We start from the raw sequence: 15,866 nt of genomic DNA, 5'->3' as shown, positions 1-15,866 counted from the left end.
AGCGGAGTGAGCGAGCCAAAACCCGGGCTACAGGTAAGTCTACTTTTCTTGCCCTGCTTATTTCAATCCCGTCTCACCTGCCAGGTAGGCTCCGGTACGACACCTCAGCACCCCTGCGTAAATCAGACGAATCTCAGTCACTAGCCCTATTAAATCTATAATAATATAGCTTTGACTCGTTCATCGGTGATATACCATACGCATTTTACTTGTATGTCAAATATTTGGATAAGTTTAGTAGAGATTGTTGTACAGAAACTTTGATGGAATTCTTTCAGTGTAAAGTACTTGGGTTGAACGACCTGCGCGCTGATTGGCCGAGGAGTACGATCTACCTCAGTGATAGGTTGCCGTGTCAGAAAAACAGGTAAGACCCACCTTACCTGCAGGCATAAAATGGAAAATAGGGCAAAACTGAAATGAGTATCGAAAATTCGTACCAGGAGACTCTGTTGTAGGGTCTTTTAATGAATACACACAAGGACTAAAGCTTATATGCTGACGGTTTGGCTGCTCTTTGAGAAACTATGGTAACATGGTTCATTTTATTTGACTTGCATCAGGTCATGTATTCAAGGGGTTTCTTACAGCCCTATTAGAGACACATCAAGGCCCTGTGTACTCTGTGATACGCCCTATTCATATTGCCCAAGAGTAATCAGGTCCTATAAGGAAGCAACAATGAACTTATTTGGCAATAATAGCTTTGATTCCCCCTTGTGTCTTTCCTACTGTTCCTAAATCAGCACCAAGTGAAACCCACCCAGTGTGCCACTCAGTCTGAGTCAGGAATGAACTTGTTCAGAAACCAGGCCTCGTGCTCTGAGGAATGGATAAGGACACAGCGTCTATGTAGAGCCAGGTTGAGCTTTGGTGGCCATTGTAAAGGGTGATGGAGTTGGTGAAAGAAAAAAACATTTGGCGACTGCAAGGATGTCATCTTTTATCTGTTTTTACTGGTAGGATCAAGGCATATGCAAATGTCTGTGTCAGCTCTATGGAGCATAGGTGATCGGTCAAACAGACCAGGGAGTGCTCCGCCATCTGTTTATCCACGGGCTCTGTTCTCCTAATGAACCCATTGTATGGGGATTAAATGTTTGTGATCAGCTCCTTTAAACAAACCAATTTGTGTCCCCCCCCCCCCTCTCTCTCTTCAGTTGGGGTTTGGGGTGTAAACACAGAGGCTCCTTTGTAAAGGTGGCTTGATGAGCGACACCTTGGGCAAGCAAACACAAGCCTTTGTTTTGAGCATAGCACAGCCATTCAGCAGCCGCAATAAAAAGCAAACCCATGCAGAAGACTGTGGACCCCTCCCTGACTGGGTCAGATAGTTGTGGCCAGTGGACCACAGGAGCCAGCCTCCTGTGATAACATCTTCACTGACCAAGACCTCAGTAGCCAAAGCCTGCACTTATGTAGTGCCATACAATGAATAAGTGGTTCCTGACACACTTCCCCCGCAAACAATAAAAAGTCAATTGAAAACTTTGCAAACCCCTAGTTAGCTGGGTTGGTTCTTGTGTCTTCTTTTCCTCAGCAAGTGAAGAAAAAAATAGATATATTCACATATTCTCAGTCTGGCAGTATGAGGTCTTGTTATCAGTCATTATTGAATGCATTAGACCGACTTGAACAAGTTCAGAAGTGGTTGAGGGACTCATCCCTGATGGAACACTTTAAAGCCTGTGAATCACACAGCCCAGTTCTCCATCATGATTCCCCACCTGGACTGTTCAGAGCTCTGCACTAATGAGTGTAAAATAAATACAGGTGGGGTCCTTCAGCATTGAGCTTTATGGCATTTTCTGAACACAGCCCAAGGATTAGGCCTAATGCAGCGCAACCACAACATTAGGAAAGAGCTTCGCACACAAAGCCCCTGCTTGCTCACACAAACAAGACAGGATGCAGGGGAGTGCACCTGATTTTAATGCAGGCTTATAGGTGTACTTTGACAAACATGGTAGGCTCTGGGTATGCTTACTGCCTCTGCCCTCACACACCTTGCTACTATACGTTTTGCATAAAATATTAAAAGTGTGTTTTGTATGTAAGCACGAATGTGCTAGTCAAATTTGTTTTTGCCATCTCAGTCTTCATTCGAATGGCCTGCTGGAATTTGGGTTTTGCACCTCTGACAGTTGTGCTAGTCCTCCCTAAGACAGGTCATGGACAGGCCAGGGCAAGACATGCAGGGAGAGGCAACACTCTTTCCCATATCTCAAAGGATTCCATTGGAGCACTGCAACAACTGTGGGAACGCTGGAAGGTGTGTTGCATGCCAAGAATTTCCCAGTGGGGAAAAAAAGCATGCTTGTCCTGTCATGACTTGCTGGGGCTGTTTTGGCATACCTGTTTGGCAAGTAGCGGTTAGGCATAGAGAAGAAGAGGGAGACGGGACAGGAATGTAAAGGACAAGGACTCTGGCTGGTATGTCAGGTCTGGACAATGCAACTGGGGGGTCAGAGAGAGGTGGAGGGTCGGGATGCATCGGTCCCAAACATTTCAATAGACTGCAAAGATAAAGTCTCTCTCTCTCTCACACACACACTCACACATATAGACCCCCCCACACACACAGACACCCCCACACACACACACACACACACACACAGACCCACACACACACGCACACACACACACACACACACACACACACACACACACACGCACACACACACACACACACACAGACCCCCACACACACACACACACACACACACACACACACACATTTGCTTACACCAAAACACCTGCCATATATTCACACAAACCAGTTCCACAGACCTGTGGGAGCTGTAGAGCGGGTTTGGTGAATGAGAGGGAAAGAGCTCAAAATCAGCGGTACTTGCAGACAGACCTCTGTGTGAGTGTGTGTGTGTGTGTGTGTGTGTGTGTGTGTGTGTTTGTGTGTTTGTGTGTGTGTGTGTGTGTGTGTGTGTGTGTGTGTGTGTGTGTGTGTGTGTGCGTGTGTGTGTGTGTGTGTGTGTGTGTGTGCTGAGGGTGCACATCAATGGAAGGACTGTAATCGACACCAGCAGTATTTGCATTATCAGACCACTATCAGAGCTGTGGTCCTGCTGTGTTTCACGTCATGTTCCTAGCGCTAGGGTGTCATTCCATGCTAACATGTTTACCTTTTTGCAAATGCCTGTTCAAACAGCTCAATTAAAACTGATATAGATTAAAAGAGTGATATCCCAAAGAAATGTTTAGGTTGTGCAGTGAAGACTGATGTTGTTTTATGCTGATGGATAATATCAAGGGGAAGTGACAAAGAAGGAAGATGACACTTCCCCCTATGACATTTGAAGGGAATCAACTGAACAATTATCTTAGAATTGATTGTTTTGTGAAGAGAAACAGTAACACGAACACATAACCATCTTAAAATATGATGACATACCTACCAATTAAGTCAGTTTAAAGTGCAACTGAGATGTATTATTTTTGCGCACAAGACAGAAAAATATTAGTGAATGTCAGACTGACTATTCGTGTTTTGTTTCTCAAAGACCAGACAGTTATATTTCTCAACCCAGTCATTCCAGTGACTGACACCTGGGAGATTTCCTTTAATAGACCCTAGGGCGGCTCCTCCCCATTAAAGCTGCTGTGAAACTTCAGAAGACAGTTAACACTGTTGGATACCGAGGGTATAGCCCACATAACTGCTGTTTGTGTTGTTGTTTGTGTTGTTGTCAATACAACAAAATATCAGATAACAACCTTATTGGTATTCCAATAAAAAAAGATTACCAGTTATATGAGCTTTTTTCACAGTACAACCATACCTCTCTCTCTCCCCCTCTCTCCCTCCCATCAACAAAGAACTGTAAGGATTCTCTCTCTTTCTTTCTTATGAAGTGAAAAGAGCTGTAATGTAACACCACGTCACCACTGGGAGCTGTTCTCACAATGATAACATTTCTCTCATGAATGGCCATCATAAAGTCTACAAACAAAGACAGACATGAGATTTTGAAGCTGTTCGGTATTAGTTTTTTTTTTACACATTTATTTGATGGTAAGAAAAAGTCCTTGTACATTCATGCATGCAGATATGAAAGGTCAGATCTTATAATGTATAACTCAAAACAACATTTTGGTTTAATTTTTGAAAACAAACATATAACACTTACGATAATCTCTAATCTTTCATCACTGACCACCAAAACAAACATTGACACCAGTTTTGAAAATATGAAACCTTAATTATAGCTATAGATTAGTATATCTGAAACTGAATCAAGACTACATATCTACTAACTAGTATGTATGGAATACACTCTTAGCAAACTCCATTATGATATTCTTTATGAACAAGCTGTTGTTGTGCTGTACAAACTCATATGCTTTCTGGTTTGTTTCATGAATTCTATAGGCCTATCCCTGCTGAAAATGTTTTTCAACCAAATGTGATTGATATGATCTGTGGAGAGTTGTTATTCTTGCTCTACTGAAACCCCAGCCCTTTCTGATGACTTCATAGATACATTAACTTCCAGCCATGAGGTCGTGTCGCAGTTAAAGAGCTTGTGTTGATTTCCTGAGACATTTCTTTCGGTGGAGGGCATGACGTGTTCAGGCATGACTCACTCACACGGTAATATGGATTAATCTTTCTCTAAAGTCTAGTGAACACACACACACACACACAGAAATCAAGCACCATTGTGTTGGTCGCTCACATGTGATGTCATGTCGCAATTAACGTCAGGTGATGTGGCAGTCCTAAAATGTAGAATATTCCTTACACAAAGGGCTTATATATTACCTACAAATCAACTACATTGCAAAAAAAGGCTTCAAATATGATGTATTCTCAAGCTCTTTTATATTCATCAAAACAACCACGACGCCATGGTTTTTCAGGCCTTAGGAAGAACCTTGCAGTGCAATCTAGTGGTAACTAACTACAGCCCTGTAAATCTAATACCCAGCTGGTGACTGCGAGGTGTAGACATTAACGAGTCTTATCCATTTATTCTCAACACAACACTGGGCCTGAGTGAAACTTCTTGTACAGGATTGGAAATATATGTGCCATACATGAAAAAACACATCATACTTCAATGCATAGACCAAAAATAACTTTACACCGCACTCACCCACACAGACATGCGCACAATCTGACACCTCAGTGCATTCTCAAGTTTTGATAATATGCTGCGCCCTAGTGGTGAGTTGGCTACGTGTCTCACTGTCCCCATCCGTTTGCTCTATCCTCACAATTTAGGCTACACATAGAATCATGTATGTTCAGTCAGACACAGCACGTCTAAAAGCATTTTAAGCAAACACTTCTACACCCCAAAATCACCACTATAAACATTCTTATCTGGTGCTACCCACCAGTGCAGCATTAAAAATGCAAAATCTTAAAGCGCTATGTTACTTCAACTTTAAATGGCCCATTGTACCTGATGGCCCAATTTGATAGATAGATAAATAGATAGATGGATATTATTATTAATCCAGAGGGAAATTTAAGGTCATCCAGTAGCTTATACAACTTATACAACTCACATACACATAGGGAGAACATTTTCACAAGGAGTGGGGTGGTAACAGATGCAAGAATGGGTCTGACCCTATGGTACAATATGCATTGATTGTGACAGTGTAGATGCCCAGGAGAAAAGTGTTCTTGTGCTGCTTGTGTGGATAGTGCAAAAAGATAGTGTTCTTGTGCTTGTGTGGATAGTGCAAAGAGATAGTGCAGAATATAAGAGGTTAAGTCTGTGCAAGGGGCTAGTATAGCCAGTAAAGGGATGGACAGTGGGTTGGTATAATAAGATGGGGTGGGCAGACTGAGGTAGACTCATGCAGGGAAGACCACCCCAACCCCCCCCCCCCCCTTCTGCGTGGCGTTGAAAAGCTGAATGGCCCTGGGGACAAAGGACCTTCTCAGCCTGTCCGATGAGCATGACAGTGACAGGAGTCTGCCACTGAATATGCTCCTCTGTCTGTTGAGAGTTCTGTGTAGTGGGTGGTGGTCATTGTCCAAGATAGTCAGCAACCTACTCAGAGTCCTTCTCTCCGCCACTATTGTGAGGCAGTTCATTTGGTATATGCACAAGGTATATGCCTGTCCTCACCCTACATGAGCAACATTTAAACAACATGTGTGATGTGATAAGTCAAGCATATGTGAAATATGTTGAGTGACGTAGCCTTTTAACGAAAACGAACATTTATGTCTATTTTTCTAGAGAATATTTTAGAAAAATATGTCTCACCAAGGGAATATTTTTGTCTCACTTTGCATCTTTCCTGATTCAAAAATTGAAATAAGGTAACCAAAAATAGAAATAAGGTTATCAAAAAATAAACTATAATGAATTAATTATAGTTAATTAATTAAAAAATTAACAATTCATTGACATCCCTTTGGTGTCAAGAGTACAGAAAGCAAAATGTAACTCCACGAAATACTTTTCGGACTTTTATTTTGAATCTGTGGGAACACTCCCAGGAAACATATCCCAGCGACGATTTCTTCAGCTGTCACATTTCGCCCAAGAGATTGTCGGCCCTAGCCTACAACAAAGGTAGCTACCGTCTATTTACTCTATTTAACTACTTTTTTGTTGTAAATATTTCCCATCTGGACCTATCGACTTATACAGCTGCTTTGGGAAAGACCCTAAACCTTAGAACAAATCTTTGGGTAACGTTAAATGGCTCTGAAAATAACCATATGGCAACGTTAGCGTCAACGTTAGCTGATCCAAGCTCAAAAGCAGGAACAGTTCGACGTGAGGTTAAAATTAGAATATCATCTCAACATGTGTAAATGTGAAGTTGAATACCAGGCTACTCTTCCGTTAATAGTGAGACACAGACCTGCTGCTATCAAAATGCTGAGGTTTAAAACTTAGTTTAAATATGCTCTTTTTTTCGCCTAGTCAGTTAATTAATTTAAGTAGCTCACTACGCTACACTCCTGTTTCGCACATTTACTGAGAGAGATAATGTTGAGTATTCACAATAGGCTGAATTATGCCCCCTTGTAGGTCCTTAAAAGTAGCATGGAAGTTGGTGTGTGCCTAGATACGGCTTTTAGGTCTTTCGGTGGTCTGTGGTACACTGATGCCAAATAATGATGGCCCATGTTGCAGCAAAACTGGGATAGTATTTGAAACTCCGTTGCCAGAGCACTTTGTTCCTTAAAACAAACAGTTAGAACCTAAAGGCGTATTGTCTTTCTTCACTCTTTTAGCAACTAGCAATGGCCCGCGGACACCAGAAGATCCAGTCCCAGCAAAAGAACGCCAAAAAACAGGCAGACGCAAAGAAAGCTAAGGGACATGACCAGAAGACTGCTGCAATGGCAGCGCTCGTCTACACCTGCGGCGTCTGCAAGGTCCGTCCGAAGATAGAGCAGTGTTTTATATCCAACTAAATTAACCCTGAGTGACGGTTGCTATTATTTTGAAGCTATTTACTTGTGTTATATGATGTCATGGCTCAGAACCTAAATGCATTTGCAGAGTATACACTTCACAATGTAATTGGCTAAGCTATTGAAGTAATTTAAGTCATACAGGTTGTGCTTTGTTAATCAGGGCCCTATAGCCCCCTGGCTTTTTTTGGTGAAAAGTGTCTAATTATTGTTTTTATCTTTCCTTCATAGTCGCAAATGCCGGATCCGAAAACATTCAAGCAACACTTTGAAAGCAAGCATCCCAAGTCCACCCTCCCTCCCGAGCTTGTGGATGTGGAGGCGTGAGCTGTCTTAGGTGTGTGTGTGATTGTGTGTGTGCATGTGTGCGTGTGTGTGTGCGTGCGCTATGTGTGTGCGCTATGTGTGTATGTGTCTCAGGAAAACCACCGTACAGCAGGCTTGTTCTCTGACCATCAACACTGGAAGACTCTTTTGACACACTGCTCTTAAAAAGACATCTACCTACAAAACATGCAACATATATAATCCTTCATACTTATGTAAATGTGTACCTCCTAATAGACCTAGTGTTCTCACAATCAAAGCATGTTTGGAGAGAGTCAGGCATGTTGTGGATTTACCCTCAAGTCCATATAACAGTTGTATACAGGATGATGGGAGCATTGGGTTTTAAGTTTCTTGATAAAGAGCCATTCAACACCGGCATTAGATTGGTGTAGAGTTTCATGCCTTCATTTTGTGTTAAATCAACCTGAGCATTATTGGAATGACCGTCTAATGCTTATCAATGATGACACTTCTTTTTTTTCTAGAGCAGAATTTAAAAATTGTAATTGAGATGACCACAAATGTTCAATGCCGTGCTGTTCCTATCCCACCCTTCAACGAAATTTAATAAATGTTAACTTTCTATTTTGTGTGACGGGGTGATATTGTAGAACAGAATTAAATTGAATTTTATTTATATAGCAGCAAAACAATACAATTGTCTTAAGGCGCTTTACAGAGCCCAGTGCCTGAACCCCCCTTAGAGCAAGCACAGTGGCGACAGGGGCAAGAAAAAAACTGCTTGAGGCCGGCCAGGTAGAGATAGAAAGAGCAGGAGGGGAAACAAGTGGTAAATGTACATAATACACACAAACATCATATGGTAGATACATGATGCATACAAAACAGCTTAGTGGGTATTACTATTACAAGTGTAAGTAGAGTAAGAGCAGAAAAATATGTTGATGGTGGCAGTTATATACATTGCATTGCTAGCATAGAGTATGGGGTAGAATAAGTGTATGACAGTATGGTGGGGATGGTTACATATGGGCTGAGGGTTTCTACAGTAGATCGGGTGGAGAGACTACAGCAGCATCCCACAGCAAAGATAGTCTAGACTAGGAGGGAAAGAAAGAAACAAATGAGTATGTAGAGTTTGGCTGTCAATATGCATAGATGTACTTGATGGATATGGTGATGAACAATGTTTCCACATCCATTAGCATTTGCGAGCAGCGGTCATGCTATGAGAAAGAACATTTTGTAAGTAGACATCAATTTGATGAACAGATAAGGAGATACATTTAGGTAAGCAATTAACAGTAGGTAATATGGCCACTTTATCAGTATCAATATTAGCATTTGCAATAGGATATAGAAAGAGGGAGAGAGAGAGCCACGTGTATGGGAATTGTATTTGTTTAGTTTGATGAGTTATGTTTAGTTATGGGTGGATTTTAGTTAGGATAGCAAGGGTGGCAGGGTACACATCAGTGCCCCACAGGCCGCAACACGCGTCATATGCTGTACCAGGGATCAGTAAAGGTCCCCCTTCACAATACAACATGCGCTCTATCCATGGGCCTAAAGAGAAGCAAGCACGAAACATGTTTGGCGAGGTTTGTGGCCAAGTGCTTTGCAGGGATTGTGCAGGAGCTGACTGCGCAGGCAGGAGTCAATCTGGATCCATGTGTACACCCCCATTTCAATATAACAAGGAGAACGGGAGACGTGAGGGGAAGTGGTAGGTTGAAAGTGAACAAATGCTGCAGGTAGGCTGGAAATAAGTTACCTGACAGAGTTTGATGTTAGAGGCGTAACCAATTTCGTCACGCTCCCGAACTTCCGTTTAGAACATAATTTATTGCGAGTATATTTTCGGGCTTTATTTGTAGACGGGTGTCTCACAGAAAGGAGGGGGGAACCAAAACGTATATTGCGTGGTTTTAAATATGTATTGAGTTATCTATTTGAATGAAAACGATTTTGACTTCAATTTCCCTTTTCCGTGAGGGCATCACAAAGTGCCGTGTATCACACCCTAACCCCTTCATTAAGGGTGCCCTCCACAACATTGAGTGTGGCGGAGTAGGGAGAGTCCGGTTTGGAAAAGGCCATAGAGATTCTGGTTGTGGTCGAATAGTAAAAAAAAAATGTCCTATATCCTAAGAGAATACGACTGTACTTACGCGTAAGCCTACGTTAATAATTAGATGGGTGTTATTGACGTGGGTCTTTTCACTCAGCTAGAAACCTTCCTAAGCAAAAAAAAAAAAAGACTATCCGACTGCAGTCATGGGTTCCCAAATGAGTAAAATGACCCGGAAGTAGGCTATCTAAGAGGCAGCCATGATGAGGGCTGGTCGAATTCTCTAAATGCTTAGGAAAGATACTTCACTGGTTATTTTATTATCTCCTTTAGCACAGGCTACACTGGACAAGGAAAGGAAAGGATATAATACCGTCCCACAATTCCTTGTGGCAGCCACGTTTAAAGACTCACGCCAATAACATCCGCTGTCGCATTATTACGTAGCCTAGTCGCGGTAGTCTTTTCCTAAGTCCTTATGAATTCTCTTTCACAGCTTTCCTTGACTTAAAGCAGCAATACGCAGTTCTGTTCCAAAACTACTAAGCTAATTACCTAAAAGGCATGCAAAAAACCTTGCAAACACCACCATCAGCCCAGCTGACACTGATAGAAGCTTGCCAACACACTTACTGGTGTCTTTTGGCAGTATAGCTGGCAATGTCATGCGTGTGCAAGCTTTTCTTCCATTTTTGCAGGGTGTTCCAGCCCTGTACACAGAACTACATATGGCATATCCTGGATCACTAGTGGGAAACACACAGGTGTTTATCTGTCCTTCACATTACCATATGCTATGGTTACATTTAGAAACATGACTTCACCTGCTGCCTTGAAAATGTGAGTGCAGCAACTTGAAAAATACCATTGTTCCAAAAACCCACACTGAAAAAGTTGACTTAACTAGGCTATGTTGTGGCGAGAATGGGATCTCACTACACCTTTTCTTTCAATCAGAAGACCGGAGACTGGATGTAGAAATCTGGAGGTTTATTATTGTAATCAATAAGCTACAATAAGGAGATGGTCCATGGATTAGCTCGATCTCATTGTATGAACGTTTTGCATGCCATTTTAAGGCCTGTACATCGTGGGGTGTGTTCTATCTGGCTGTTTGCCTAAACCAATCAGAATGAACTATTCCTTCTTCCTTACTCCCCTGAGTGTGTGTGTGTGTGTGTGTGTGTGTGTCTGGATCTCCTGAGATTCCCTGACATCCTCTGAGACCCCCTGAGACCCACTCCTCACCGGGGGTTACTTGGAATGTGTGTTGTGACTTTATTGCTGACTTGCTAACATCAGTGAATCATGTCTAAGTTACTGCTTCCCGCCTAGTCTGCCCTTCCTAAAGTGAGACTTTCATACTGATGAGTTAATCCATGTTCATCTTAACATAAAAGAATATCCCACAGCTACTAAGCATATGTTGTGTTAACATTGTGCATTATTTTCTATTATCCATTATTTTGTCAAGGAAACTATTTTTAAAGCAACATTATATAACAATTTTACCTTAAAATAACAGCAATTTTGGGGTACAGGGTATGAGACCTCTTGCGAGAACTATGCAATGCTTTACGGCACCACATCACACAACAACAACTAGACCCATCAGCTATAAGAGGAAGCTAGTGCAGGATTCTCTGTATGGATATCATGGCAGAGGCAACGAAGAAACCGAGGAAGACGTCGGAGGAGGAAGGGATGTAGAGAAAAAGGGAGAGTAACCGAGCAAGAGACCAAAAATTTAGTCTAGGACTGGCTTTTACTCGTTGGCGAGAGCTAAAAGTTACTAAAGGATGCATGTCAGATGCCGAGCTGGTCTTCTTTCTGTTGGACAAATTAGTAATAACTTATTAGCTGTCTTTCTATGTCTTGTGTTGCACTTGCTGGGCTGTGTTAGGATAGTTGTCAACTCGCTAGTTTTTCATGATAAGCATCCCTGCCAATGTTATTTATGAAAGAATGCAACATAGGCTGTAATCCCTGTCTCACAGAGGAGTAGTTTTTCCAGATTGCCAAAGTCAATGGGCCTCATTCTCGAACATTTTCTGAAGTTTCTTCTGAAATGTTTCTTACGGACTTCGGAAACCAGAGTAAGAAAAAGATCTCCGCCAGATTCATGAACGCCTGAAAATGCATTCATACGCAGCCGAAGTGTTCTCAGCTGTGCTCCCCCGAATGAGGTTTCTTAAATTGAAAGCGCGTTCTCATGCACCTGGATTTGCATACATACACGCCCCGCCAGCTCCTTATAAGGGCACGCAACCGTAGTGACGTGTGCAGTCGGAATCGACCGAATCCACGCGAAAGCAACTCAAAAGCATGTCACGTCAAAGCGGAAAGCGGGCACCGGTTGAGTAAACGCAGATCTAGCTTCACCGGTGCAGAGGTAGAGGTACTGTTGCAGGATGTAGATGTGTCCATTCTATTCCACTATGGCTATATCAACGCGATTGAGTTAAGTGCTTATTTATTTATTCACTTACATTTGCAGTGTTTGTGTCATGTAGTGCTTTTATTTATTTTATGACATTACGATGCCTCGTAGTATCATGACTATAAATGTGAAACGTAATTGTGTATAATTATTTAAATCCGAGTTGATGTGAATGCAATCACCAACGATTTCTCACAAATTCAGCGCTTAACACTTCTAACACGGAGCGGCCCCTTGGGGCATCTTGTGGTTTTTTGAGGAATTGCATTTAAGAAAACTCTGGCCGACTTACGACTGCTATTCCGCGTTCTGAAATTCTTCTGAAGTTCAGAACAAATCCCAGATGAGAAAACTTACATGAATGCCAAATTTGTTCCTAAAACACCGGAAGTGGAGTTCAGAAGAAATTCCTTTCTTAAATTCTTCTTAACTGCGTTCGAGAATGAGGCCCATTGTCCTCAGTCTCAGGCTAGCAATAAATGAATCTCACGTCAAAAAGTTTGATCAGTCTTCGTCAATCTCACGTCAATAGGCCTTGGAAGTTTGCAACGTTGAAAACCTAACTTAACTAGCTTGTTAAAAATAACACTGTTTAATGTATATTAAGCAACTCCACATTCAGACGCTTAGAAAATAATGTATATGGACTAAAAACACAAGTAGTATTTAAGCTAAACTAAAATATGTCCTTTTTTTTGGTATTCTTTGATTATGTTAGCGTTCATCTCACAAAAAATAAACTATGCAGAGTCATATTTGTGTAAAAAGATATTACTCTACCTTGTCAGTGTACGTGCCTCTTTGGCTTCTGCCGTTGTCTTTGCCAGTTCAATATCCTTCAGCTTGTCAACAAATACACGCATACACTGTCCATTAGGGGTGTGGTGTAAAAGTGAGTTACACTCCGCAACTTTAGGGGAAGCTCAGTAGTGAAATATACCAATTATTGCGTAATGGGGATTTAACTCACAAGTTCAAGTAACCTAACTACGTTCATAAAAGTTTCAAGTTTAGAGGCCTTCAATTTTAAATTAGTTTCCAGATCTATATCTAAGATCTCCTGACTGATAAATTAAATGTTTTGCAACTCATCTGTTCAAAAGTACATTTATTTGAACCTTAAACATTAAATTACCAAACACTCTATCTGTATGTGTGTATGTATGTTTCATGTACAGAAGATTTCTTAAAAAAGAACATGATGATCAAATGATCAAACAAAATGCTTTCCTAATAACAATGAATCCATTTGAATGACCTGCGCTGTTGCTGATAACTTCAAACACTGACAGCAACATGTTCCTCTGAGCATGAGGCAAATGTTACACATCAAAAACAGTTTTGGGTGCTTACCAAACACTCACGCTCAAACAGATTCCTTAAAAAATAGCAAAAAAATTATCCTTGTTTCCTAATGACCATTCGTATGACCTTGGCTGTTCCCGAAAACATAATTGAAAGTAACATGTTTCATCTGAGCACGGGGCTTGAAATGGGCATTGGTCTACAGACAATATCGAAAAAGTTTGTTTCTCAGCCCATGGTTTCATATCGAACAGAACACTGTTCTGTTTTAATTTTCAAGGGAGTATTTCAGATTAAGGCAGAAAAGCAGCGCCCATTAACATGGTAACGGCAGTCAGCATATCTGTGAGATCATGAAGGATGATAGGCTCCTGTACCAAAGCCACATTAGACACTTCAAAAGGAAATGCATCCTGCACTCCTGTCCTCACTCCTGCATTCACTCTGAGGGTTTCCTCATGTGCTTAAAGACATATGGACACGTACGCATTTAAATTCACATAGTTGAAAACATCACTGCCATTCTAAGAAATAAAGTTTGTATAAACATTTTCTTTTGAGTTGATGCAGAGATCATTGTTTTTCAATGTGGTGTGGAAAAAACATAACTATACAATTAATATTGTACTTCACAATTTGAGTACCTGAAACATACAGATTACAGCACAGCACAGACAAGGGAATGATTGAGGTGAAAAAAAACACTTAATTTAGCATAATATCCATGCTGTACTCTGTTGACAATGATTACTTGTCTCTCACTAAACCATGCAGGTCATCTGTCTGTGACCACAAAGATTAATGACAGAGCTGTGACGAGCGGCAGCTCAACCTTCCCTACACGCTTGCAATGCTCAACGCTTGCTTGCTTGCTGGTCAAGATTCATTTTGAGACTTTGGAGGCGGGGACAGTGGCTGATGTCTCCTTTGATTGGTGAATTTCAATACTGACCATGACTGTTGATTGGCTGTTTGGTTTGATCACTGACATGCATAATCTCTTATTCCACACTCCACTCCAGTTGGTGGTAGTAATGCACTCTAGCTTTCTGCAAACATTGTAACTATGTTAAATCAACATTCTGTCAACGTTCATTTAATTGAATCAACGGCAACTCTGGTGTTGATTCATCATCACTATTATATTAAAGTGTAAGTGTACCCTAAAAATGTTTTTTGTTTTTGTTTTTAATGTGTAGTTACTTTACTGGGGAGCTGCATGTCAGGCTATGGCGTAGATTACAGGGCTACACTGTACCTACAGCCTAGATTCTATGCAGAAGCATAAATCGTCCTTAAGGGCTCAAGTATGCTTCTGTGGACACTTTTTCGGACAAGGACATGGGCATGGGTGTCTCCAAAGTATACTAGATTTGTTGTTGTGGACACATCTCTCAGCGCACAAGCTCAATCACAGTGTTGCATCTCTACATTGTGTGAATCTACAGCAAAACATTTTTTGGTCTATAGTTGTCTCTGGCCCTTCAGAACCGTTTGTTCCTCCATCTAAATAACGTTAACTATATCGTTTTAAATCATATAAATAAATATATAATGTACTGAAAGCACTTGTGCAAATTATAAATGCAGAACAAGGCGTTTTTAAGTTTAGAAATATTTTGTCCCCCCTCTGCCTCACGGTGGTTTGGTCCACTGCCTGCTATCCGCGATCCCACCCCCACACACCTTCGCCTGGTACAAGCGTCTGTGGCTCAGTGGTGGCTGACCTCCAATGAGTAGCTACTTTACATTTACATTTAGTCATTTAGCAGACGCTTTTGTCCAAAGCGACGTACAAGGGAGAGAACAGTCAAGCTAAGAGCAATAAAAAGCATGGTGTAACAATAAATACTACTTTACATGAGAATTAGAAAAACAACGACCTAGAAAAAAGGAAAAAGAAGTGCAGGAATGTAACTGCTGAAGTGCAAGTTAAGCGCTAGTCAGGTGCCAGTTAGGAGGGGAGGTGCTCTCTGAAGAGTTGGGTCTTCAAAAGCTTCTTGAAGGTAGAGAGGGACGCCCCTGCTCTGGTAGTACTAGGCAGTTCGTTCCACCAACGTGGAACTACAAATGAAAATAGTCTGGATTTACAAATTTACATTTACAAATGTTCGCTTTACTTTCAACACCCAGTGGAGCAACACACTTTAAATTTACATTTTTAACCAGACTGCATCTTGTGTGCACCTTTACCTCGCAGGTGAATCTTGTGCGTCAACGCGGTCGCCATGTTGTCCAGGGCAACCGCATTTCCTAATGCAATGTATGTCTATGGAGGCAGGGACTCTCTCCACAATTAAAATCAAATGAAAGTTTAATTATTTAAGTTGTCCTATATTTGGTGGCAT

General features: G+C 41.4%; 1 protein-coding gene across 1 annotated transcript; it reads left to right on the top strand.

Annotated features, from left to right (window-relative positions):
* Window positions 1–6,466: 6,466 nt before the first annotated feature.
* On the top strand, window positions 6,467–8,326 carry znf706 (zinc finger protein 706). The gene is made up of 3 exons (XM_012836111.2): window positions 6,467–6,557; window positions 7,229–7,372; window positions 7,643–8,326. Exons 2-3 carry the CDS (start codon window positions 7,238–7,240, stop codon window positions 7,736–7,738), a joined length of 231 nt encoding a protein of 76 aa, XP_012691565.1. The 5' UTR covers window positions 6,467–6,557; window positions 7,229–7,237; the 3' UTR covers window positions 7,739–8,326.
* The last annotated feature ends 7,540 nt before the right edge of the window (window positions 8,327–15,866 follow it).

This window comes from Clupea harengus, chromosome 19 (genome assembly GCF_900700415.2).
Source record: "Clupea harengus chromosome 19, Ch_v2.0.2, whole genome shotgun sequence".
NCBI classification, from domain to species: domain Eukaryota; kingdom Metazoa; phylum Chordata; class Actinopteri; order Clupeiformes; family Clupeidae; genus Clupea; species Clupea harengus.
This window is presented reverse-complemented; position numbering and strand designations above follow the sequence as displayed.